Genomic DNA, 27,720 nt, shown 5'->3' with positions numbered 1-27,720 from the left:
AGGATTTTAAGCCACCTCCTCACCTCAGCAGTGGCTGGGGTGCAGGCACATGGAGGTAATATTTGCAGGTCCCCACTTCTGAAGGATGCGGTTGTATGGCAGATGGCTGAGATCCACGCTCGTTAGCCGTTTGGGCCGGAGGCAAGGTTGAGCTGGCTTATAGGTATCTAATATACCGTATTGATTAACTCTAGATTAGTTCAGGAGGGATCATTATGATCAGCTAATCTGCCCTACGACATGACACGGACCTGCAGCCTCACTCCTGCATGAACTGCCTAAGGAAAGGTCCACTCCTGAGAACTCTTGCAGGAGGGGTGCTTGGAGCCAGGCTCGAGTTGCCTCCTAGGCTTACCCTTTCCCCTAGTTGAAGTTCATCAGCAAGATTTTTGTATAAGCTTAAAGCTAAGCCAGGCCAGGTCTGGTGATCTCACAGCTAAAATAGGTTCAAGTCTGTATTTTACAGAAGCAGACCTCAGGACTGACAGGTTGGAAGACTGCATAAAATGAGGACAGAGTAGGCAAAAAAGTGCAGGCTGCTGTTGCTTTAGCAAGCAACTTGCATCTGCAACTAGGAACGATTTTGTTCTTTTCCTGTGAGTTGCTGCATGACATGATCAAACAGGAGTAACTATCTGAAATTAAAGGCAAAAAACCCAGTGCAATTGAATTGCTGATTTCTCTGTAAGGCTCCCTGAGATAAAAGAGTTGTCCCCAGGGAAAAGAGAGACCGGGAGAAAGCATGAAAGGCACGGTTGATGTCTTTTCTGCTTTGCATATAATCCCCTGAAAATTGGAACGTCCAAACGCTTGCAACGACACAAGCGGGACTAATACTCTGGGATCACATGTGCAATTATCTGATTCACAGGTGAAGATGGTAATAAAGTGGCTGAAAATCCAACTGCCAGGGAGAGGGCAAGAAACAGCAGGCTTGCTTGGTTATGGGTCATGCCACAAACACCTCTTGAGATCAAGCAGTAAAAATAATTAGGGCTGGGAAGGCAAGGAGTGAGGTTCCCAGATGGTGTGGGCAACAGATAAGAAGTCATCCTTTTTATCTACTGCCAGGCCATCCGTTCATCCAGTTTTGTGGCTGACTCAGATCTCTGTCAACACGCGAGGCTCTGTGCCGGTGGAGCTGTCAGGGCAGTGCTGCTTCCAGCCTGGATTAAAGGTTAGGCAAGCTGTGTCTTGCTTTAAGGTCTGGTTATTTGCCTTTGTGTTTATACAACAGAGAAGAGAGAAACCCTTGCCAGGGCCAAGATGGCTTGATACCCCTTTCTCGAGGGCTAGCAGCTGGGAGCTCGAGGGTAGGTAACCAGGCTCCGTCGCACACGACTCCCAGACCACACTGTGTAACACCAGATGTAGCAGGGATGACCTTTGCTAACCCTGCACGGTGCTTGTGGAAGCCTTGCCCAAAGACTAGTTCCATCCCTGTTTGCTAGTTTGTCTTATTGATGGCGGTCATCCCACCATAACCATGACGCTCTGCAAACTAGTCTGCCTTTCCTTTCCAGGTCTGCCAGTGTCCGCACACTAGCTGCACTTTGCCCACAGAGAATGTCACAAATAATCTTTTGTAGCTCCCTACATATCAGATTTTGTGCAGGAGATCTGTCTAATGGTCCATCTGACTGAGATCTTTGCTGAGGAGCATGTGGAAGGAGCGTCCTCTCTTGTTGTGTTTACCTGAATAGCAGTAGCATTTGTAATTACACTGACTGCAACAAAAATCTCTTGGGCATCTTCAGCCTCCCCGGAATAAGGTTATCAGCCCTGAGGGCAGGAAGAAACACTGTTCCTTAGGGCAGCATTGCACAGCTAGGGCTGCTTTGCAGTTTCGGTGCCTTTCTTTTTAAGCACATAGTCCTAAGCCTCCGCAGGTAGAGCCTTAGGCTTTTGCAGTGTGGAGATGTGTCTTAAGAAGGACAGATCTTTGAGAGTGGATGAATAACAGGGCTGGTCAGAAGTAGGTGCCTGTCACGAGGTCTGTCTGGAACACAGTAGTCAGAAGCTGCCCATTAAACTACCCAGATGTTTTCTGGCTGTGTTGGTGGTGGCAGAGCAGAACAGATCCAGACTGTCTTGCACGTTCCTGTGAGGGTGCTTGTGGTGGAGCCTTTCTCTGTGGGTCATGCTAACAGCAGGAAAGCGTGTGGGCAACCCTGCCATCACAGACACGTATGCCCACATCAGCAGTGTAGGATAAGCTGCTGATGGGCTTTACTTGAAAGGATGCCAAGCTAAACCAGTTTGCTTGAGAAGGAACTTTATGGATCCATTTTATATGCTGTGCACATACATTTATATGACATATTTATACGACATGCCTCATACTGTGTTTCGGAGAACTGGTAATATTACAGTGCGTGGCCTGCACAAGCAAGGTGCGGAGAGGAGAAGGAGCACAGGCACCTTCCCATTCCCTGCACCTCCTTCAACTGCTGACATTCACAGACACCTCCTGCTAAGTGCTCACAGAGAGAAAGGAAAATCTGCCTAAATCCCTTGCAGTGCAACTGTGAAGCAGGCTCCTTCCCAAGCCCATGCAGCTTTTGAACACATTCATGCTGTATGGGATTGTGTAAAATCCTCCTTCTTTGGACAAAGGGGAGAGATGTGCCAAAGGCAGAGATACAAACCTCTAGAGGGAGATACTGAATGGGGAGAAGAAAAGAACCTGGGGTTACAGAAGGAAATCCTGGTTTTGTGGGAGCTTGGAAGGGACAGCATTTGTAAGGACATGGCCATGAACCATCCATCTTCGAGAAGGAGCGCGAAGCAGAGGGAACACTAGGTCGTGCTGTTTCCCTAAATTCTTCTGCAGCAGTGCTGGGGCTGGGTTGCACATTTCTCCTAGGGACAGAGATTTTTTGTGCTGTGGGTTAGCAGGGAACTTTGATCACACTGTTTGGGTGTTCTTGCAAGGAAGCTAATTGCATTTGCTCTGTGAAATGTTTTGAGCATAGAGGCAAAGGCACAGGGCAGGTCTTTATAGGGAACCTATAAATTTCCTGCACTCAAACACGAGATAACGCTGCTTATATTATAGGAAAGGAATTCTGAATAACAGCAACAGTTTGGAGGTTTAATTAGCCTTCCTGCTTTTTCCATCAAAAGGGGAAAAACAAAGTGGGAATTCTCTTAGGATGCAAACTCAACTGCGTGCTGACGTGAGTCACAAATTAATGCCATCTGGGTGCAGACAGGAGGCAGCTCTATCTGGGTCTATTGTACTGCTTTAAGTGTGCTGAACACTGGAATTCACTCTACCTTAAGGCTGAGCATACAGTGAACTGCCACAAAGTAATCCCGCGTCTCAGTAGGGAAAGAGCTCAAATGAGTGGTGTATTGGCTTTGTTTCCCTCGCACGGTAAAGAAAACTCTGTGCTCCCAAAGAAGAGTTTCTTTGTGTTGCTGCTGTTAAACTGTGGCTTGTGCCCCCTAAGGCTTTTAAATGAACACATGAAATCAGTGTGGGGATTTTGAGCTCTGTAAAATTCATTGCTGTGTGTGTGCTTGAGCAGCATACAGGAGCTTTAAGCATTTTCCTTTAATTTAGCAGGGAGCTGCTGCAGCTGCCACAGCACTTCAAAGACCATTCTGTGTATTGCTCCTGCACCTGACAAACACAAGGCCATGGTGTTGTTAAATTTCCAGTTCAGAGGGAGATGGCTTTGCAAGTAGCAGCCAGTGCTGCCTCATGCTCTTAAGCCTGGCTATAGCCGCACCATGCCTGCGTGTTCTACCCTGTCACTCCACTCTGGTCCAGTTAATCCAGCTTCACACCAGCTGGAACCATCCCGAGCCTCCCGTCCAGTCTCTTGCCTAAACGTAGACCATGGTTGCTGGCTTCTGTCTGCTCATGGGTTCTCTGCAGCACTTCCTATTCAAGGAAGGTGTGGATATTTTCAGTGACAATGTTTTTTTCTGCAATTCACATCCTGAGGACTCTTTGCTTACTAGAGAGCACGTTGCAGATGGGCTGGGTCATGAACCATGTCCTCAGACAGAACTAAACCGCTAGCCTCCCCTAACAGCACACTACCAACCTCATGTGGCCTCAGAGCTACAGGACACATATTGTGGATCTCAGAGAACTGAGAAAAGATGATCCATGATGAATTTGCAGGCGATAAATGGCAGTAGCTCCCCAAGACCCAGTGCAGGCAGTGCTGGGCTAGCTCACCTGCTGCTGTCAGAGCCAGGGAGTCCGACTGACGGGCAGCCCTTTCCCAGGCACAGCTAACCAAATAACTTATATGCAAATGTAATACAAATCTGTGCTCTTTGCGCCTGTCTTTTTAACCCCATTCCTGAGTTGATGGCTGGAAAATACCTATGAGATGCAGAAGATGGTAAGAAAATGGGAGATTTCTGCTGCCCAGTAACTGTCCTGGAGGCAGTGTGGTCACAGAGCACACTGCCAGAAAAAGCCATGCTTAGGTTGTGTGCTTGTATCACAAAATCACAGGAGGTTGGAAGAGACCTCTAGAGACCATCTCACCCAACCAGTTGCTCAAAGCAGCATCGCCTACATACAGCAGGTTGCTCAGGGCCATGTCCAGCTGGATTTTTAATATCTCCAAGGATGGAGACTCCGCAACTTCTCTGGGCAACCCTTGCCAATTGCTCAGTCATCGTCACAGTAGGAAGCGCATCTCCAGCCCTGCTTCTACCAGCCCCATCCCAAAGGGCACACTGCAGAGATTTCCTGCCTCCTGCAACAGAAGGCTGAGGCACCTTGGCAAGACAGGCATGATTCATTTTGCCTGTGCTGTACCTATTTCATAAAGGGAGAGAAAACTTCAAATGCCAAAGCAATCAATCAGGTTTTAGAAGGTCCTCAAAGTAATGAAAAGAAGCACTGCTACAAGCAGCAGCTTTTAATGCTTTCTTCCTCCCTTCATTTCTATTTTTTCTCTTTTTTTTTTTTTTTTTTTTTTTTGGTTGTGTGATTAAAAGTTTGAAAAGGACATAGTTACCTATGCTTCAGCCTGCAGGCTACCTCTTACTAACAGGTGTCAGGAATCATGCTTTTTTTTTACTGCCTGGCTGTTTTTCGGGGGGGAGCTTTTGGTACAAGGGGTTGATGGAGACCTAGATACAGGATGCTTCATGGATCTCAGCTGTACCTGCCTTTAAGCTGTGTTGTGACCATTTATATCTCAAAGCTACTGAAAACAGGGTGTTTGCTTATAAGTACAATCATAGCTGTCAAAGACTGTAAGACTGTAGTCCCTTAGATGACATAATAACTGCACAAACAGGCACCAAGGCTCCAAAATAGAATAGCTTAATTGGTTTGCTTTCCCAAGGAAATGTTGCACCAGACAATGAACCACAACAGCTTAAACCTATGCTTAACAATAGCTTCGTCTATAAACAAGGTATTTTTAAGCAATGGGAAGAACATGTGGGGTAGAACTAGTATTCAGATGAATAGTTTACTTCTAATAAATGCAGTTTCAGGCTGACTGAAACTATCCACAGATTAGGCTGAATTCAGCTGCAAAGAGAGGGACCCTATTTTTCTTGATAAACCAGAAAAGCTCCATTCTAACATTTCAACATGAAACATTTAAATCATTCACTTAAAAAAAATCTTCATCTTAGAATTCAGCTATATTTTATGTCTTTATTTTGAAAAGCATACCCTCAAATTAAATTAATTACTTTATTTTGGGTCCATCCCAGATAAATCCTTTCAGCTTTATAGCAGGGAAATCAAATGATTTAGAAGAGACTCTCTTAGTCTGTTCCCACAGGTCTGCTCTGGGGCATTGCTTGCTTTTTCCAGTGGCTTTGGAGTGTGAACATAATGTACAGCTGGTGAGCTTGTCTTTACAGCTGATAAAGCAAGTTACACCAGTCATGTTGAAATGAACCCTGGATACAGGTCAAGTACATAAAATAGAGTTCTCCTCCAGCGGCCTCACGCTACAGACCTGATTTATGTTTCTAGCGCTTGTGGTTCTGTTTGGAGCCTGGCATGGTTACATGCAATCTGCCCAGCCAAGCTTGAAAGCTCTTTTCTCAACTTGCTCATATAAGGTGGGGAAGGTAAGAGGCATAAGAATCAGGCTTAAAAGTCAGAGATTGATGGAGGCAACACCAGTGGGTCTTGCTGTACTGAATGCATTCACTGTCTGTAGTCTGTGGGAAGAAAAGTTGCCAAAATAATTCTTGCAAACCAATAAAGTATGCCTTTTCCAGGTGATCTAGCATTTGAAATCCTCATTAATAGTGGTTGCAATATGTGGAGAAACCATAGCTTCTATCTATGGGTCACAAGGCATTTTGCAAGTATTGTGTGAGGTTCAGACGATAAAAGGGAAGAAATCAGTCTAGGCCTGATTCTCATAAAGGTTTCATGGTGGTGCTGGACAGGTTATTAAAAACATCGAAGCAGATCAAGCACACAAGTCCTCTTAAAAGCATGGGCTTTAGGCACCTAACTTGCTATTGCTTTTTGCAAATCACAGTCAGTAAAGGGAACATTTAAACTAAGCATCTTCAGGTGTCTAATGCACGTGCTTAAACCAAGCTGCCACATCCCTGTGTTGCTCTGCAGTCCGTGCAGGGTGTGAGAGGGAAGGCAAAGCTGCATCACACTGCCTCTGAATCACACTTGGGAGGGCTCTCTCTGAGATAATGTGACCCATGATATAACAACACAGCTCTGCTAGGTCAAACCAGGATTCACTTGCCCCAAAATCCAGCCACAACACTTAGGAAAAGCATAAAGCTGGGCATATCTGGAGAGATGCTTCCCCAGGATATCCTCCCACTGCTCAGGAGATGCTAGTTCAACCACTTACAGACTTCATCATGTTTAACAACCTTTTATGGACTTTTCCTATGTTAAATTGCCTAATTATATTTCCAACCTGCTTATGCTGTTGGCCTCTCCTGCATCCGCTGGTGACGCTTTCCCTACATTCACTGTGAGCTATTCAAATAAGAGCTTTTTCTCATTCTAAATCTGCAGCCTCATCACACCACTGCATAGTCTTTAGTCCTGGTCTTATAATTTTTAAAAAGAGTAATCATACTCTATTCACCATCTCTGTGTCCTTCATGACTCTACACTTCGATAATATCTTCCCTCTATCATCTTTCCCGGTCTGAATGCTCCTTATCTATTTAGTCCCACCGCATACGAAATTGTTTCCTGCCTCTACAGGATTAGCTGTGGTTAAAGCTTAATGTGGGTTGCTGCATCAGTCAGTGAGGATACATTCCCCTTGCCCAATTCTGAAGTACAGACCCCTTTTTTTGATGGCACACAGCAGGCACTGGACTATGCCTGGTGCCCAGGTTGAGCAGGGAAGGGAATGGAAAGAGTTGTATTCATCTGCCTCTGTGGAGGGAATGGATGAGCCAAGAAAATAATAAGACAGTGTCAAATACACTTACTTCTGGACATGCATTTCTGGACACAGAAGTGCTGCTTCTCTGGGATGCAGGGATCACAAAAAGACTGCAAGCATTTTAGGAGAAGCCACCGATCTTGGATTTTTTCTTAGAAGCCATGTAGACCAGAAGCTACTCTAATGATTCAGACCTCAGTCCATGATGTGCTTGGTGGTCACAGCACCCAAAGAGGCCCTTAGGAAATGTAGATTCTCAGCATTTATAATGATCAATCCAAATACACAAAATAACTCAGGGCTGGCAGCCTCATCCACAGTTTGGGTGTGCTTCTCATGCACTTCCCTGCGCTCAGGTGTTATTCTCAGAACCTGGATTTCTAAAATTGGTTGAGAAGGGCTTCCTTCAGCAACCCTGCATGCTGCCTTTTCCCATCCCATTTCATTTTTCACAGTTGCCTTTCAGACTAGAAGGGAACTTGGGGAGACAACAAATGAAAAAGGGAGACAGAACAAGAAAAAGTGATGGGTTGCAATAGGTGAGAAGCAAGAGGCAAAGTGTATCCTAGAGAAGTGGGAGATCCATACTCAAGATTTCCACTGCTGTCCTGCTCCATCTGCTCAGCACTCTGCTGGTTTGGCTGCTGGTGCACAGATTTTTCTCCTGTTTTGACAAAAACGTCCTGTGCTGGTCATAGAAACCATGCCATCACAAGTTTGTCAAAATTGGCCTATTCTTCCTAAAGCAATGAAGCATCTTTCTGTTCAATATATGTGTTTAAGAACATCATAAAGGTATTTTTCTAGGCAATGTAGAAAGGGAAACGGTCCTTGTATGTGAACGTCTCCTCATTCCCTCAACCCAGTGAGAGTGTTCACATAAACAAAGGGGTACACAGAGATGCTTGCAAATGACTGAATTATCACAGATTAGCAAGTTATTACTATTAATTCAAATTAATGTATATTATGTTATATTATAATGTGCTGGAAGCATGCACGTATCTTCAAGCTGATGACTAGTAATCTGTTAAGCCACAATAACTTCAAGTCTTGCAGTGTATCTCCCTTCTTGAGGCACAAGCTGACATGTTCAGTGCTCTCTCAGCCAGAGACAGGTGACTGCTGCTGTGACATAAATAAAGTTTGCATGTCCTTGGTGCTTGAGTCAGAACATACCAAAACATCCTTTTGAAATGAAGCAGACCATATATTTTAATGTCTGCAGACATCGGAAAGAGGTTTTAAAGAACAAATGGGTGATTTTCTTTCCTGGGGGTTAAATGTTCCTTGTGCCTCCCACCGTCCATGTCCTGGGCCAGTTGCATAGAGGTGCTGATCAAACCCAGCCCAGATCCTGTCCTTGGAGGGTCTCATGTATCTTCCAGAAAGGCTGAGCAGTTTTACCATGACTGCAACCATCTTCCACAGATGTGAAGTGGGATTTTCTCACACTTCAGCTGATTGCTCAGGTGGCATTGAAGGCTTTTGCCATCCAGTCCCAGAGCAGTAGGGATCTCCAGGGATGTGGTCCCAGACATTAGGCTGCTGCTTTGAGTATTTTCCTCTCACTTTTTAGTGCATGTCACATCTCTGTGCTGTATGTTTTTTAATCTTCAGCAGTCTCTAACTGCCCCATACTGTCAATCTTCCCCTTTGTGTCTCCAAGCCCTGTGATCGGGGCACTTTGCCCTGACATACCTGTCAGCATCAGTGGAGACACAGATGCATGTAACCATTGGGACTTCCCCCACTGATGGCAATGAACACCTTGATTTCCAACCTGCTTTTCCCTCCCATATCTGTGTCCCCTTCCTTTCATGCTGCTGCCCCTTGCTTTCACCTGGGAGACGGAGCACATCTCAGAGCAAAGTTGCTCTCAGGAGCTCAGAGCTGAGCTGGTGAGTCACTGCGAGCCATGCGAGACAGTACTCCTTGTGACAACCTCTCCCTCCTACCTCCAGGCAGCTAAGAAAACCACGTAGAGAAATATGAACACCAAGGTATGTGGCCAGGATGGTGAAAAGAATAGGGATCTTTTCATTTTGTTTAGGTCACTTTCCTTAAGGTGATGAATGAACACAAGTACCCCATCTCATACCTCTACACCTGCCTGTTTTCCTCAGCAAAACAAGAGTAGCAAGCACTGCCCGTATGCCAGATCTGATTTCTGTAGGAGGTGTGTATCAGTGAGGAATGTATTTCAGCTCCAGAACTAGCCCAGTGCCCCACAGACTTTCTCCATTTCTTCAAATTAACCAGCGGGACATTTGGGGCTTGGTACTTAATTTATGGTATCAAAAGTATGCAAAGATACAGAGACAGGAAGAAAACCCTTCTGTAGGTGTCTATGTGACACCTCGCACCGAGGGACTGCTCTGCCCAGCTCAGTGGGGTGCCTGCTGCGAGTTACTTAGATCAAAGAGGAAAGAGAAAAATGATGTGAATGGACATTGCTGAGAGGAGCCTGTGCCTCAGCATGAGCATGTTCACCTTATTAATAATCTCTTTTTTAAGGAGGAAGAGGTTAATCATGAAGCTGTCTGATGTCCGAGCTTTGCTGAGGTGCTGCTCTCTAACAAAGGGACACCACTCTTAGAAGTATTTCGGGGCTGAGGGAATTAAGGATCCTGGCTTGTACCTAGAGTTTAAAAAAAAGAAAAAAACAAACCACAAAAAAAATATGCTGTGGGGCTTAAACCTGTTTTTAACAAGAGTGTGTAGCCTGTCAGATCTGGTGAGAGATTAGCAATTTAATTATACAGGCTTTGGCTTCCTGCTTTCCACTAAGTGCCTAAAACCCCCTTAAAGAGGTCTATTACCTTGCCTTTTTTTTTGCTCTTGCATTAACCAGGCCCGTCACAGCAATATAAACAGAGGCAGGACAGGGGTTCCCCTGCAGAGATCTCAGGGGTTTATAGCTAAGTGCCTCCTGATGGATCTGCCAGAGCAACTGGCGGGAGCAAAAGCCATCACTCCCTGGAGCAACCATTAGCTTGATCACGAGAGTCCCTGCAAGCGCTTCCCGTTTGTCCCCTGTTGAACTCACCCAGGAGAGCACGGGCTGTGCTCGGGGACCGGCTGACCTTGAGAGAGGGAGGCAAAGCAAGCACCTGGGCTGTGGGCACGGGGATTTGGGGCAGAAAGCCCCAGCAGGAGCCTTCAAGGGGTGTTGCAGCTTGAGTGCTGCTTCATGTGGGAAACAGCGGAAGGGCAGGCAGAAAGATGCTAAGCAACATGTGACACTCAACCTGCTGAGCTTCAAAGGGCTGTTTGAAATAAGCAGCCAGGAGGAAGAAGTGGGAGCAGTGGCTTTTGTGTGTTTTCCATTCGTAGGAAGCAAATGTATTATGGATGGTGAGGTCCCATAGTATAAGTAATGGTAAGTAATAATAAAAACCTTTGCAACTTTTTTTCCTTTCCAGCACTGGCTGTGGAGCATTTTCAGATAGTCCTACTTCACAGATGCTCTTCAGAGGTGGCTATTGCTTGTGTTACTTGTGCCAGTCCATCCATGCACATAGCCTTTGCAGTCACCATGATTTGTGAAGGCTGTAGTGGCCTCTCTGGATTCAGCCCTGCTCTACCCTCCCACCATCACTCACATCCCCAGCAGGCACCCACTGAGACATGGGTTTGGGTCCCACCGTTGTATGTACTCAACACTGTTCTTGCTGTAAGGTCCCTACTAAGGAGTGTAGGGTGCAGATACCATGTGCTTTTAACAGATGTTTTCCTGATAAATGCCTTTATGACTCTGAAAAGTGGTGATTTTCAACCCCTACGCCTCTGTACATCCACAGGGCAGAGCTGGGAAAGGATCAAACCCCAGAGCACCTGGCTGCTGCCACCAGAGATGTTGGCTGTCTCTTTTACCTAAAACCCTTTAAAAATCGAAGCAAGAACATCTACTCTGCAGGCGGCACAGGAAATCTTGTGAGGATGTAACGAAGCATAATCAGTGACAGATTCGTCATCTATATTCCATCGTCACAGCATGGGGAAGAATCGCTTCTGATCATGTCAGCGAAGTGCCATGGCAGAGGAGACCGCTGCCTGTTCAAGCTATTGTTATGTTGTGTTCAGCCAGGCTTCAGTTTCTGGGACAGGGAGAGAGGAACACACTTCTCTTTGGTCAGTCGCTTGGCCCTGGGGGTCAGCCCAGTTTGGGGGTCAAGCTGGGGTAAGAAGAGGGTGTAATACAGGGCTCAATGGCGCTGCCCAAAATGTTAGTCTCGCCAGTGCCCGATTTCTGTGATCTGATCACACCTTCAGAGATAAGCCACGCTCCAGACTTGGGATCAGAAAGTCATTTCCCCAGATCGCATTGTCAGGGGTGTTGTGCCTTTACCCAGTGTGGATTCCAGTCTGCTCCCCGGAACCATCCGGGAAATGTGGCTAATGCATGTTAAAGTGGTGCAGGAGCATTGGCAGAGCTTTGGTGCCTCCTGCTGTGGCTTGCAGCCTTATTTGCAATAGACCGTTTGTGGGTTTTGGGATGATGGGGTTGCAGGAAGAAGATGCCTTCTGCCTCTTCCTGAACTAAACACCATTCCCAGGACTATCTGCAGTGGCAGGACTGCAAAGTGGCTGAGTCGACCAAGGTGGTCCTTCCCATCTCCCTCTTGCTACTGGCCCTTGCCAGACTTTGAGGAGGGGGCTCATCCCACTGAGCTGCCGAGGTTCTCTCCAGGAGTCAGTGGAGGGAAAGGCTGAAAGCCCCCAGTATTAATGGCCTAGTTTTGGAAGTGCTTGTTTGACCATGGAGAGCCAGGTGAGGCACGTGTTTGCCAAGGCACCCCCTACCCCACAGGGAACTCAGTGAGGGTGAAATGCATTAGGGGGACCAGATATCAGGTCATGGAGAATGGCATCCCCTGGGGGTCTCACACTTCCTGAACCCTTTCTAAAGCCTTGACTCCTCCAATCAAGTGATTATCCAGCAACACCAGGCTCAATCAGAAAACAAGATTTTTAACCCTTCACTGTCCTAGGGAAGTACAGCAAAGTACAACAAAACTAGGATGTAATGAGAAAGCACCCGGACAGTATTTTCTTTTTTTGAGTTCCATAGTTTTAGCAAAGACAATCATGCTGAGGTCTGATTCATGGTTTTTTAATGCCTCAGAAGTCTGCAGTGTCATTCTCCTGGTTTGTCATCCTAATTCAAAGTGAAATACACAAAGCCAAAAGGAGTGCGTCAAGGAGTTTCTCTAGCTTTTATCATCTTTTTTTTCCATGAGCAGGTGCTGTCCTTTTTGAACTGACTAGCAATGTGTAAGGAATCGAGGGAAGGGCTTGGTAATAAAATGTTGCAGAGATATTTGGATAAAGCCTTTATGCATGTAGTATCAGCTAAACATTCAACAACTGAAACTTGTGCTTACCAGCCATATAACCACTCACTGCAGTGTATTTGCAGTGTCCGGTTGTTAGGACAAATTAACAGCTATTAATAGGTGCTGTCAGCAACTGGATACATACAATTAGAGGAGCTTTATCTTTACGCAAAATAAGGATATGAAAAAATACGCAAGGATGAGGTGCAAGCTCCCGCGGCTCTGCGGACCCTCGCGGCTGCCAGCCGAGCTCAGGGTCTGCACACCCCTGCCCAAGGTGAGCTGCTGGTGCTGGGGCAGAGGTGGGTGCTGGGGGATGTGGAGGGCTGGCATGGGGCAGTGGCAATGGGATAAAATGTAATTATGGACTTGTGTAGGAGTTTCCCAAAACTGAGATGTTTTGAAGATGGGGGAGGGAGGGGGATAGAGTGGGGCGGGGAGGTGGGGACCTCTTCCCTGAGAGATGGAGACCTCTGGGACATCCTCTGCCAGGTTAAATGAGAGGTTGCTTCACTACATTAAGTCTTTTCAAATTCAGGCTAAAAAAGCAAGCACGCAGAGGCTGCTGAGAGTGGTTGGCTGGGAGCAGGTTGGAGAAACATCCTCCCAAATCCCCATCTGCAGTCAGGAGAGGCACAGCTTCCTGATCCAGCCTGCCTCTGGAAAAACTCCCTCTCGCTGGCTATGTGCAGAAAAGTGCCCTGTACAGTGGGGGTTAAAATCACTGAAAACCTCCCTGCTCCCCTCCATCCCCCATCCCCTCTACAACATTTTGTCACATGCATATTTGAAAGTTTCAGGACATTGTTTCTTCTTGAGTCATCAAGCTCGGCTGTCCAAAAGCCCTGCATCACATAGCAGGAAACATTGCAAATGTTTCTAAATGCCCAGCCTGACGGGAAGTGCTGGGGAAATACCTTGGCGTTGCCTGAGGAGAATTTCTGTGAGCTGTGTTGGCTGTGAGCTAGAGGAGGAAGGAGTCAAGGGGATGTAAAGTCTGGTGGGTCAAGCGCAGGACATTGTTTCACTATTTTTAGGTGCATCGGATCCTTCTGCGCCTCCATGTAGCTCACTGTAAGTGATAATGTGAGCTGAGAGCACCGTACGTGCAGCATCAGGCAGGTTAATTCACTTCTCCTTTCAAACATCAGGGAATCTCAGACGGAGGTGGAGGGGGTGTTCCATGTTCACTGCGGAAGACCTGGGCAATAAAACCCTTCAGGAAACACAGCATGATGGAGAGGGGCTCAGCTGCCAAAGCCCCTCTTTTGTGGACTCCAGCCACATGGGTAGCACTGAGGATGAGGACTGCTGTTTGCGTTGCCAAGGCCCCAACCCTCTTGCTGTGCCAGACTTTGTAGAAATACTAATAGCAGAATTACACGCATGCATCACCAGGGGACCATAAATACAATTTTTAATTAACTGGCTATTTTACAGAGGAGACTTTGTGCAGTACTGTGAGACATGGGAACAAAGTTCAGCCTGTCCCTGTGACAGAGCTCCAGATTTCCCCTGCTCTGTCCCGACCTAGCGCCAGCAAACACATGTGATCTGTGCCTCCTATTTATGTGCTCCCAAGAAATTAGCACCCCGTTAAGCTACACAATGCAGTGCATTTATTTTTATTTCACTGCACTGCAGCCTTTCGATGTTAACTCTGCACTATTTCTTACTGGAATCAAACACAGACTAGCACCAAGAGCTACTTAAATCAACAGCCTATGAGGGCATGAATTTTGTGCAGCAGAACTAGCGCATATAGCTTAAGATAAAGCAGCCCCCAAGCTCCAAAGTCCAGTGTTTGTTCCAGGGCCAAAAAGGAAAGGACAGAGGAGGAAGATTTAACTTCCAGATACCTGAAGTTGGGACTTTTATTTGTCTGCAGACCCATTTTAAAGCAATAAACAGTTATATTTATATCTCCTGAATGTGCCTATTATTTCAAGGTCTCGCCCAAATGAGTGGAAGTGACATGACAAAGCAGCACTGTAGGAAGCCAAAAAATGTATAAAAAGCAATTGATCCATTATAGATGCAGTCTCGGGCAAGCTCAATCTATTTTTAATCATTTTAATAATGCAGCTGATTTGCTACTTCAAGGAGGGAAGCTGAAGAAGGATCCCTCCCAGCAAGCTAAATAATAGGCTCGTGTGGCTCAGTGACATCTGGATTACCTCCAAGAGCGTGCAGGGTACAGCGATCTGCTGGGGAAATGGTTTCACTGTAGAAGCCCTGCCCAGCAAGTCACCTTGAAACATGGGACACCCCAAAGATGAACAGATGATGCTTTGGGAAAGCAAGGGGAGAAGCCAGTGGGAGACTGAGCTGTGGCAAATAGGATTAGAAAAGGGGAGGTTTCTCAATAATTTTTAAAAACATTTCTGTTGCTGTGATTTGGGTAGGTGAATTGTGTTGCACGGATTGCTGCCATGGGAGGCAAATTTGGGTATGCAGAGGCTAACCAAGACAACAGACTCTTGATTCCTCCATGTTCTTCATGATCAGAGCCCTCTCTCTCCAGCTGAAACAGTCAAGACCCATCTGAGCACCACCTGCTCAGCTTGTCTGTGCCAAAGATGAAATGGTTTCTCCATCCTTGGGTGGCTCGTTTCACCCTGGAGAAAGTCTGGCAGAGAGAAAACATGAGGTTTCCCCTCTCCCATAGTGGCCTTTAAATGAAAGTACATGTGAGAAGGACAGGAGACAGATGCCTTCTAGTCAAAGGATGGCTTTCAGGGCACTCAGCAAAAGCATGAAAATAAAACAATATCTTAGTTGCAGAGAGCGGTGTGAGGCTGTCTGGGAAAGAGGGACCACCCGTGAGGAGAGAGTGATGCAATGGGGACAGTGAAAAAAGTCAGACAGTGGCAGCTGTGACCAGGAAGGAGACGAGTTGTTGATTGAATATGTTGACAAAAAACCAGAACTTATAGCCACGATTTTTAAACTTGAAAGCCAAGTGCTCTACAACACATGGGATGTTTCAGAGGCAGGGTGATCCAGGACTCCATCTCACTGATGCTAAGCTCACTCCATAAAACAAACAGAATCGTCCCTCTTAAAGACTGTAAAAAGGCTGGGGTGAGCCTAGCTGCTACACCTGCCAGGGCAGCATGACTCTGGTCATCTCTTTCCTTCGTTATACCTCAGGGCTGCTGGGCGCTTCCCATCTGGGGACTTTCTTATAAAAACGTTTATCTTCTTGTCGTGTGGAAGCGGCATTTTTTCTCCGTTATGGAGCTATGTCAATCCCACTGCAGGCGAGAGGTCAGGAATGGGACTCCCACGCTCATTCTTCATCTGGCAGCACAGGGCAGCCCCAGGCTGGCAAGCTTGTCAACGCAGGCGATGAGTTCTCGAACCCATTGCCAGCGAGGGGATGGACAGACACGTGGGATCTCGGCTGGCCATTGAGCAGCCCTTGGACATGTTGTAGTCTTGCCTGGCAGTGTGCTCTGTACCTGCAGGCTTGGCCCACGCAGTTGAGGATGGGGAGCTGCTCTTGAAGGACAGGCATGTCCGTAGCTGGGGTTGCCATCGGCCATGCTCAGCCCATTTCTCCCCAGATGGTCTTGCACATCAGATTTGCCAGCAGCAGTACAGCTACAGGTCAAAGTAGCTGCGCCTCCATAGAGCATCATCACTTTGGGACAAAGGCAAGACTTGCAAATAAAGGGAAATAAACTTATATAAATCCCTTTTATAAAAAAACAAAATAAATAAAAGAAAAAAAAAGCATACCTGAAGTGAAAGAGACAGGTAGCTCCTGTTCAGGAGATTGGAGTTACAGGTTGCTTAGGCCATTGATCAGCAGCCAGTGTCACATCACTTCCACGGCTTCATCATGCACATACCGTCTATGCAAGCACAGCAGTAGTCTGGTGATTTCACGGAGTCTCTGATATGCCTGTCTTTTGGGGATCAGAGCGTTTCATGGAGAACTTTGTTTGGCAGAGTCTGGAATTGGCTTAGGCATTTAGGAAAATTTATCCTAAATTTGGGCATCTCATGTAGAAGTCAAACTTAAAAGCAGTCATACTGGCTCAGATCACAGGTCCTTGCAGTGTCCCATCTCCAGCAGTGGGTATGAGTGATGCAGAGAGGAGAGTGGAAAACGTACACAATAATTTCCCTGGATATTCTCCCACCTTCCACATGTTTAGTCTGGAGAAGAGGAGGCTGAGAAGAGACCTGGTGGCTCCCTATAGCTGCCTGGCAGGGGCTGTAGGCAGGGGGGGTCGGTCTCTGCTCCCAGGGAACAAGCGCCAGGACACGGGGAACCGGCCTCACATTGTGCTGGGGGAGGTTTAGGTGGGTGTGAGGGGAAATTCCTTCATGGAAAGGGTGGCCGAGCCCTGGCACAGGCTGCCCGGGGAGGGGGTGGCGTCACCATCCCTGGGGGTGTTTAAAAAATGTGTAGATGTGGCACTTAGGGACATGGGTTAGTGGTGGGCTTGGCAGTGCTGGGGTAACAGCTGGACTTGATCTTAAAGGTCTTTTCCAACCCAAGTGATTCTCTGATTTTGTTTTCAACTCAGGGACCTCCTGTGTTGGATGTGGCCTGTAGATGTCCACTATGCCTCTATGGATTTATCATCCCTTAAAATGTTCGGTCTTTTTCTGATCTCAGTTAAAATTCTGCATCCCTGCCATCCTTTGAGAAGGAGTGCCACAGACCAACTATCAGCTGTGCTTGAACTGCTTGCTTTAATTTGTTCTGAGTATGGCTCCTGCCAGCTTCTTTTGATGCACCCTTATTCTTGTATTGAGTGAAACAGTGAACAGTCGATCCCTTTTCACCCTCTCCGTGGCACTCACCATGGTTCTGTAGACCTCCTTAATTTCTCCTTCAGACACCTTTTCTTTTTCCAGACCAAAGAGTCCGCTTTGCTTACTTAGTATTTTCTTCACAGGAGCCATTTTTCTTACATTTAATCATCTTTACTGCCTTTCCTTGAATCGTGTCCACCATCTGTGTATCTTTTCTGCAGATAAAGGGATCAGAAGATATTATTCAAGATGTAAGTGAACTCTGGTTTGATTCAGTGATGTATTAATATTCCCTTTTGCTTGCCCCTTGATATTTGTTAATATTTTATTTTATTTGCTTATTCCACCACTACTAAGCAATGAACTGATATTTCATAGAACTATTATAAACCAAATATCTTACTTCTGAGTGAACCCAGAGCCCATAATTTTATACGTGAAGTTCAGAACATTTTTCCCGCTATGAAAATTACTTCACATTCAGCTACATTAAATTTAATTTGCTGTATTATTGCTCATTCACTTAGTCTCATCATATCTTTCTGCAGGTTCTTGTTCTCACCACCCTGAATACCATGGTTTCACCTGCAAACTGTGCTCCCTCACTGCTCACCCCTTTTCTCAGGTTGTCTATGAATAGAGTGGTGTGCATCCTCGACCACATCCCTGGAGAAAAACAAAAGGCCATCCTCTTGTTGCCTTGATTGCACAGATACAAAGTTTGCATGACTTCTTCTCTGAAGATATTGTGCCACAGCTAGATGCCTTCATCAGATGAAGTTATTGAGTTTCATCCTGGACCACAGCTCTGAGGCTGGGCCATAGGCTGATGTTCAGCCTTTGATGCAGCATTAGGTTAATGCATTCATAGGAAAATTATTACCAAGGCCCTCAGCTGACACTGAAAGCTACTGCAGGATGGGGTTGACTTGCAGTGTCATGAATCAAGGTGAAGGCAGATGACTGTGCCCTGGGCCAGCTGGAGCCTGCTAGGTTTCACACTTAGCTCCAAATTCAGTGAATTACTGCAATCCAACCAGGAGGTGTCAGGTTGATGAGTTCCTATGTCTAGGATTTTGTGTGGGAAGGAGAAATGGAGGTGGAAGGAGGGTTTTGGGAGCTGATGCTTCCCTGACATCCAAGTTTACCAAAAGGATGGGACCTCCCTCTCCACCTTCCCCAAAGAGAACAACTTCACACTTTGTTGCAATAGATCTATTATTTGCTTTCAAGAGGAGAAAGCACAGTAGAACCTGTGTAGGAGATCAAAAAGACTCATCTTCAAATCCTCCCTTTGATTATTTAAAGCAGAAAAGTTCATAAAGGTTCTGTACTAGTTGGGTAGAAGCACAGCCTGGCTTGTTGCAGCTCAGTTGCCATCCCATCCCATGCTTGTGGGATGGCAAAGGCACTGCCCCAAATGGGCTTTGACCCATATTTGTCATATGTGTTCATAATCCACAATTCCTGAGGACTTGACTCCTTGGCTAAAGCAGTGGATGTGAGGCAGGCTCCCTTTCCTGGTGGGCTCCATGACACAGGCATGCTTTTTGCCTCATACAAGCATAATCTGCCTGTTCTTCTCCCCAGACTCCTTAGCTCCCATCTTTGCAAGCTGGGCTGGCCCAAACACAGCATCCTGGGACTAAGGCTCAGATCTGCTTTTTAACCCTTTCTTGTCATCTTTTGGCTTTACTCACTAAACTTGGTGCCCTGTTTTTACACCCCTGTCTTTGTAAGCCAGCCCTTGGAGGGTGACTTTTTCCCCTACCATCAACAACCACCTTCACCCCTGAATGTCCCCTAAGAAAACAATTCTGGGACCCAGTGTGTCCCCACATAACATTTCAGCTTTTGACAAACAGCATGTTTTGCTGAAATCCCATTTTGGCAAGAATGTTCCAATGGTCTCTACTTCTCAGCTCTCTTCTAGTATCTTATTCCCAAATGGTAGAAGAAAACTAGGAAGGAAGTGAGGGGAAAATGTGGGTGTAGAAGAACATCCTGTTCTGCACAAATACCCTGGTGTGTTGTCAGATGGATGCTCTGCTTTAAATAGAAGAGGTCTCATGCTTGCAAAGGCCAAAATAATAAATTCTCAGGAATTAGAATAGATGGAAATAATGATTTAATAAAGAAAGGGTTTGGACTTACTGCATTAAAGAATCAACCAAGTTAGAGCTTCTCATTATCACACATGGTCTCATTTTTGTGTGTACCTATAATGCACACGCACACATGCACAGAGGGTTTGGGAATAATCCCTGGGGAACTCAGTGAAATTCTTTCTTGTTTATTGTATTTTAGAGGCTATTTCCATAAAAGAGGTCATTTGGGGTAAGCACTATTGAAGTTAGAGTTAGAAGGGAGCCAATGGGATAGATTTAGAGGTCCCCAAGCTTTGATGTGTTTGAAGAAGTTCTTTTGCTTAGATTGGATCTTGTGGCTCTGATTTCTGCTATCTGCTTTTTGCAAGGGGTTCAATGAAACAGCTTTCTGCACTCCTGTGACCTTTTATTTTACCACACTCACACCAACTGCTTTAGTTAACACTAGAACAAGAACACACTTTTTTTCTCATCTTCTGCACATTTTTTATGTTTCAGAACTTTTCCAATTGTACTTTGCTTTGAATCTGAAATTTTATTGCAATTTGAAGGCAAAATGGAAAGAGAGATACCCTTGTTCTATGGAAGGCAAAATGGAAAGAGAGAAACCCTGCGGTCTAGGAGTTAGGAAAATTCCACAGGACTTACGTCAGCAAAGCAACTTTTTACACCAACAGCATTTTTGCCAGATTTCTGACCGTCTCCAAAGACAGTTAATATTGATCAGCAGGAGAATTGCTAAGCTGATATTGCAAGTGCAAGAGTCTGAGAGCTGGTGTATCTCTGTTATTTATTGTTGGAGTAATGGAAACCCAGGTGGTGTAAAGCTGAGCCTGGGTGAGAGCCCATTCATCCTCCTTGCCATCGCCAGGGGAGCACCTGGTGCTTTTAGTGCCAGGTGTTTCTTGAGCAGAAATTAGGGAAGCCATTATGTGTTCCCTTAAGCCATTTTCTTGTGCCTGGCACTATTTTCTCCATCATTTTTGAAATAATTTTGAGGCTGATCTTTGTGAAGACAAAAATGATCCTGTGTTGGAGTCAAGAAGTCTGTCACATGGACACTGCATTCTGACCCTGGAAGATGTCTCCTGTTGTTTATCTCTCTGGCCAATACAATGCAGCTACAGGGACAGTCAAGGGGCATAAGTGACATGGTTGCCCTGCACTATTGCACAAAAGGATCCTACAGAAAAGGATCTTTAATTTCATATTTCAGCATGGAACACATAGCCTTTGTGCAATAAAAGGGGTGGGGAGGGGAGAAGTGATCACATGTCTGGTTCCAGTACAGTTCTTGTTGTGGTCAGACTGGTTGGACAGTAGCATCAGTTAGAGGCGGACAAATGCAGGATTCAGTCCTGGTGGACCTCTGTTGGCTCGTACTGACACAGCCTGAGCACTGCCTGCTGTGGACCAGGGACAGAGACCCACAAGAGAACAGTCACGTGCCCTTGGACCCAGCCTGCTCCTGTAGAAGCCATAGCTTCCTGGGATCTCTGAATTCCCACACATGCCAGAGGAGATGAAGGCTTCCCAGTGGTCAGGTCTCTGCACATACTTCCTAGAGAGCAAAGCACATGAAATCTTGTCTGCAGTGAAACTCATGTGCAGCACTGAGCAATGCACGCTAGCTAACGCATCAGTGTACTGCATTATGATTCCCTGAGTTTCAACCACCTCCTATGTAATACCCTCCAAATATGTTTCTTTGTGGTTTGATCCGTGCTCATTAAAACACCCCTCCACTCGGACTGGTGAAGGTAGACACTTTGTCAAAGCTTTAATGAAACGGCAGCATGCGGATGATGAACAGTCTTTCTCTGCAGTAGACAAGCTTCCTGTGCTGCATTTATTTCTGGAGCAGCTAACCTATTATCTGATGCAGGGCCTTGTGTGAATGAGAGTTGGTCCATCCAGAAAATGAATTACATGCCCTTCTTTGCTATTGAAACTATCCATCATACCGTGTCCCAAATGGTCTATCATGTTGTTGTCTAGTAAAACTCGACCATCAGAGGCAGCTCCTGTTCACATGCTGATGCTAGATGTCTGAAAATGTGATTTCTGCTATAACTCTAAGGACATTTAGTTGGAATTTATGACTAGAGGTCCCTCTAAGCTCCATCAACTCTATCCGTCTCACACTTTTATAAATAATACCCAGTCTTCAGTTTCTGAATCCTTTAGGGCAGCCTTGTGGGGTTTTTTTTCCCAGTGTCTGGAATACACCACATGCAAGATTTCACTCTGAGGCTTCAAACTGTGTGGGTACATGTCAAATAAATAAAAAAGAGTTCAGCCAAGTAATGTGAACATCATGGAAGGCAGTTTGGTGAACTCAGCAGTGTCTAGGATGCAGGAGACTCCAGCATGGCTCCTGCCCATACCAAGACTTTCAGTATCCTCCTTTCTGTGCCTCAGTTTCCTTTCTATTTGGTTCCCAGCTAGCATTAAGCAAGATGCTTGAAGGATTTGCATTGGTTTTAGCTTCGGTTGGATCAGGTCCATCAGTACCTTACCACTACATGTGGTGCTGTGAGAGCTACAGGCAAGAAGTACTAAGCAAGCAGAAATGTCACCTTTTCTCCATTGACTTAAGTAGGAGCAGATGTGTGAAGCAACAGCGAGCACTTAGGATCATGCTTTAAGCTTTCCATAAATACAGTGCGAGGAAGGGTCTAGCCCTGAGTAGTGCTTCACAACCTGGACGGGGATGCTGCAGAGCGAAGGGGTTGGGTGGTGGGAGGACATTTCAGAGGGGGTGCCAGGGTGTTTGCCAAGTCAAACCCTGTAGGATTATTTGAGGTTGTTCCCCTTTGTACATAACCTCAGAAGTCACCACTGCCGTCCAATGCCTTGGGGAGTGGGTAAGGGAATCTATTAATACTCTTAGGAAAAAATTAGTATCCAAACAACTTTTGTTTCCTTGTTTTTTACATGTCTGTGCTCTCCTCTGTCACTAGCTACAGCACAGAGCCTGGTATGCTCTGACAAAGAGCTATTGATTGTGTGCTTGTGTGAATTGGCCCAGCACTGGTCACAGCCAACTTCTGTGGGACCTGCTGCCCCCGTTTTACAATACGCTCCAGTGTGCTGAGCCATTTGTGAAAGGTCAGAAATGAACAGAGAAATGGACTGGAGTCAAAACCAAGTAGTCCTATAAATATCAGTCATAGTCAAAGGCAGCTTATTCCATTCCTTCCCTCTCTCTCCCTCTGTGTGTGTCTCTCCCTCCCTCTGTTGTGGTTTCCCAGATATAGCTCCATGTTTCTGACTGGGGAGGTCTGAAAGGAAGGCAGCACGCACATTGCAGCTTCTGCTCCCATCTTGCACACATGGAATAATCCTCAGTCCCACAAGCAGGACTGACAGCTGGCACGGAGTCCAGCCATCATCTGGACTCAGATGTTAAGTTTTGATTTCTCAGATTTTCTTTATCTATGAGAAACTCATTTGCTACAGTTTGAGAACTAGCTTTGGCCACAGACGTTTTGGATTGGGACTCCGGAGGGCTTTTCTCTGTCTGGAGCTTCACGATGACTTTGGCAGCTAAATTAGAGGATATTGAAGTGACGCTGGAGCACCTACTAATGGATGTGTTCGTAAGTAAGCTACAATTTCCTTTTTAGAGAGAGATGCTAATAATCCAGAAGGCAGCGTACGAATGTAATGGTGTATCCAAGTGTCACATCGACTTAACTCCTTTACATTTCCTGATAAACCATGGGTCCAACACTACCAATGTGCTGTGGTATAGCTAAGGCATCTACTGCAAGTGGTAACATGCAGTAACTCCAGGGCAGGACAGATTCAGCATCAGCTCTGTGTATCATCTACAATTTTGATTAAGTATGTGAAAAGGGGGAGCTTTGGTCAGTTTGGGGAATACCTCTGTAAAAGCAGTGCATTGACAGAGCACTTAAACTGTGTATTGCTTAGCATCAGTGTCCTTGGCTTTAGGATTTTGACAGCTATTAGTTTACAGTCTTTTACCACTTTGCCATTTGGGTTAGTTTTTGTAAGAGATGGAGGAGCAAGCAAAAGTAGTCCTGTTTTCAAGAAAATCAAGTTTTTTCCTCCTGGCTAAATTGAACAGTTTAAACCAGGGTTAATCTGGAATTGCTTCCTTGAAGTCATCAAAGCTCAGTGAGGAAATGTATGATTTGCTTCTGCACATCTGAGATAAGAAAGTCTCTGTATCATGTCTTCTTAAAAGTTTCTTAAAAATATCAAAACATTTCAAAACATTCCTGCTTTTTGCAACACAGCTTGATGGTTTTTGCCTAAAGGCCAGAGATGGCCATGTTTGGGAAGCTTTTTGGGGTGTGTGGGGAAAACTGTGATGAGGGATTGCCACATTATTTAACTTAAAAAAAGAAAAAAAAAAAAGTCATGCCAAGGTGATCTGTACTCTCTGAATTCAAGCTGTAAGAAATAAGATGGCAAGTGATATTCTGAATTTTCAGCAGAGGTTTTTTGGCAAGTCTTAAATGAAATGCTTCAGATTTCAGGGTCTACTGCTGAGGAATCTTAGGCATCAACCACAATAGTGAAAAACAGGAGGGTTTGCCAGCTTCCTAGCCCATGGTCCAGTTACTAAGGTGTCCATCTGTGCTGTGAAATGGATGCAAGTCTCTCTGGGCTGGCATCTCCCCTCAGTGCTTTGGGGAGTGCCCTCTCCCCTTTCCCACAGGTTGCTCAGATAGGAGGTAGAGGAAAATAGTCGGAGGCTGCCCTGTCAAAGACTCTGTGTAGGGTATGAAATACTGAAATACTCTTTTGGCTGTAAGATTTGAATCAAACTAATGACTACTAATGAGTTCAACTCCTTTCCCCACTCTGAGTACCGTGCACCCCAGAGAAAATCTCTAAGGGTTTTAATCCCCATGACAAGGAAAGATGCAACAGCTGCATCTCATGACAGCACGCTGTGGAAGTTATTTTGTGTGGGAAGGAGCTGGTGCTTTCTTTGGACTATTTGCAGTTGCTGTAGAATAAACTTGGCACCCCAATCCTGTTTGGTCTATTTGTAACTCAGCATCGCTTCATCGAGCTGGGTGCTTGACATCTGGGAGACTGAGGCAGGTGAGAATGGGGCAGGTGTCATTGAACAGCGGGTGTTTAAAGGCATTTTGTCACAGGGTAGCTTCAAGCAGTATCTCAGAGACTGGCAAGATCTAGAAAGCCAGGTTTTACTGACTTGATTGAGGCTGAACAACCCTACAAGTGTCTGACTGTGTATGAAGGGCATGGAAAGCCTCCTGCCCTGATGGGAACCACCCAGCCCTATAAGACAGGTCATAAGAAATCCTTTTTCTTGGCTCTTCATGTCCCATTGTGAGCACTGTTTCGGAGCTGTGTCTAGGCTTTCTGTATTCTTATGTCTATCCTTTTCTTCCACTCAAGTGTCTTTCCTCATGGGTTTTTGAGTTTGGATTTGTTGGGATTTTTTGCAATGAGAGTGACTGTAGATCAAATAAAACATGGGCGAAATTCTCCAGAGGTGCAGGTGGCCTCAGTTCGTGAAACCAATGGAGTTTTTCTCAGGTTGTGTTTTGATTCGAGGTTGTCCCTCACATATGTAACCCCAGAAACTCAGTGAGATGTCCCCAACTGGGACACTGCAGTCACAGCTGAAAGTGTGATGCAGGGACATGTCTATGCGGTGCCATGCCGTGCCATGCCAGAGCCCCAGATGGCTCTGCAAGAGCTGGTGTGTCTGTGCAGCATTGTGCAGGGGTACACTGCACTAGTGTCACTGCTTTGCTCCCCCTTGTCCCTCTGCGGAGCCTGCGGCTGCAAGGTTTGTGGATGGCATGTCCAGGTTTCACGTCTCACTTTGACCATCAGGACTATCAATCTAATCTAGTCCCTCTGCAAATCAAGGACAGAAATTTACACTGGTGAGCAATCACGTTTGCAGCTAGCTGGGCTTTTCTAAAACCTACCTAGGAATTATGGCAGGAAGATTTTCAGATAGACCAAATGTTCCAAATTTTGTCTGACACTATCAGGCACAATTTTCAGGCTTTACTCATACATCACCTTGCTTTGTGGCTATGCTTGATCTTAAATCACCTGTCCATTGAGCGATGCTAAAAATAATCTCTAGTACTGGATATAGAAAAGTAAATATGAAACTTAATATGAAGGAAGTGCAAAACACAAAACTTTGGCTATTATAGATCATTCTAGCACCAGATTTGTCCGAGGTCATTAATCCATTACCAAGTGTTTTGCTGTTACCAGCAAGACCAGTGCTTGGGTGAGGAGCATGGGGCCATACCAGCAGGGCCAAATGGGCTGCAGGCGGATGGACTGCCAGGTAACAGGACCCTCCTGGGAATGATCTCCAAGTCTACTCTGTGCCATGCATCTTCATCTGTGTCAGGTTTATTGATGAAAGAGCAAAGCCATCTGTCACTATAATACTCTTCTTCCAGTTCTTCGGTGCCCTCCACTGGTCCAAACCAGGCGATTACTTGCAGAACTGGGAAACTGGTCTATAGAGCCTTGACTTGTCTTTTTTTAAACTTTGAAGAACCCTAGTTTTAGTGCTTATTGGACCACAGGGGCAGTAACCCATTCCCAGATGTGTGGGCCCTGACGAAGCCCAGTTTAACAGCACCTACCAAGCTAGCGAGCCCATTTTGTCACAGCATAGAGAAGTTACAGTAGACAGCAAATGAGAAATAACCACAGGGTTCTAGAGAAAACTGAGCCCTAGCTCAGCTCATACTAACTCACCTCAGTGCAGGTTGGCTTCTGAAGGAATACAGACTGAAGAAAGACTATAGATTAGGTCCAGTTTTTCTTTGGATAAGGTTTTTAACTAAGTTGTCATGCAGGAACTCACCTGGAGTGAGTTCAGCAGAGTTTTGTAGAGGGGGTAGCAAGCCTTGGCAGCAGGGATGTTTAACACTTCCACTGGAAAGTTAATATTACACTGGAACACTTATTATTATTATTATTATTATTATTATTATTATTATTATTATTATTATTATTATTATTATTGTTATTATTGTTATTATTGTTGTTATTGTTATTATTGTTGTTATTATTATTGATTGTGGAGACTAGAAATTTGCATCTACATGGCATGAACTGCCATTTCCTTCCAGGACATGGTGTACTTGCCACGTTGTCATCCGCTATCAGAGAAGCAGCTGTTGCTGCAGTGATGCTTCCTTTTCCCTGTTACCAAAGGGCATTGGAGAGCTTTGCTGGGCTTTACAAGGCAAGATAAAAGGGAAGACTCCAACATGACATTTCATAATTAGCTGTCATCACCGGCAGGCTGCCACTGAGCTGCTTGATGAGCTGGGACTTGGCTGGCTGGAGAAACCCAGACAGGGAGGCAGGGGCCAACTTAAGGAGGCAGAGCAAGGACAAGCTCAGCAGGTCCCTGGGGTAGGCTAAGGGGAAAAGGAAGGCTGGGTAAGAAATACAGGCTCTGAAGCTTTGTTTCACTGCATGCAAAAGGCATTCCTGAGCCAAACCCTCCTTGCCTCGGAACTTGCTAATTATTCTTGTGCAGTCTATGAAAGGAAACCTTTGAGGTACACCTCAGGACCAACCTTGCTGCCTTCCAAGTCTTGCCTTCAGCACAGCTAGAGCGAATCTTTACAATGAACCATGCCCAGCATGCCTGGGGCACTTTGCATGAGATGTCTGGGAGGGTTCAGGGGTGAGGTGGGGGGTGGAGCCTGCCCTGGCAAGGGATGCTTTTCCTTGCATTATGGATGTGGCTTTAGAGCTGGAAGAAACAGACTGTCAAGGAAACCAGCAAAGGGATAATAATCCTAGTGGAAAAATGAGCCTGAAGTAGTCAAACATCAGCGGCCTCAAAAAAGAGACTGGTTTCTGAAGGCAGGCATGAGGGAGCTGTAGTGGATGTCACAGAAGAGAAAGAGAGACTTAGATGAAGTCTTTAAACCATGAACAGTGTATACCTGGCCCGCTCCAAATGCCACCTGGGAAATGACAGGCATCCAGTGGTTCATGGGGTTTTAGATGTCATCCAAACACAGCCAAGCCTGCTAAATCCACAGTACTCTCCATAGCTCCATCTACAATCCTGCAAACATCTATTTCCACAGCTGGCTCCTCAGCCTTCCT

At 45.7% G+C, this 27,720-nt stretch overlaps 1 protein-coding gene across 4 annotated transcripts in view; it reads left to right on the top strand.

Annotated features, from left to right (window-relative positions):
* The window catches only part of FRMD4A (FERM domain containing 4A), a 386,250-nt gene that overhangs the window by 136,746 nt on the left and 221,784 nt on the right, over positions 1–27,720 (top strand). Inside the window, exon 1 of one of the 4 annotated variants that reach the window (XM_055710529.1) lies at positions 22,863–23,201. The exons of the other annotated variants lie outside the window; for them this stretch is intronic. Within the exon in view, the coding sequence (XP_055566504.1) occupies positions 23,136–23,201 (66 nt within the window). The 5' untranslated portion in view covers positions 22,863–23,135. Of the gene's footprint in view, positions 1–22,862; positions 23,202–27,720 lie in introns of those variants that run through there. 4 annotated transcript variants of the gene reach the window in all.

The sequence above is a fragment of the Falco cherrug genome, chromosome 5 (assembly GCF_023634085.1).
Source record: "Falco cherrug isolate bFalChe1 chromosome 5, bFalChe1.pri, whole genome shotgun sequence".
Classification (NCBI taxonomy): Eukaryota; Metazoa; Chordata; class Aves; order Falconiformes; family Falconidae; genus Falco; species Falco cherrug.
The sequence above is the reverse complement of the archived record's forward strand: the minus strand, read 5'-3'. Positions and strand labels throughout refer to the sequence as shown.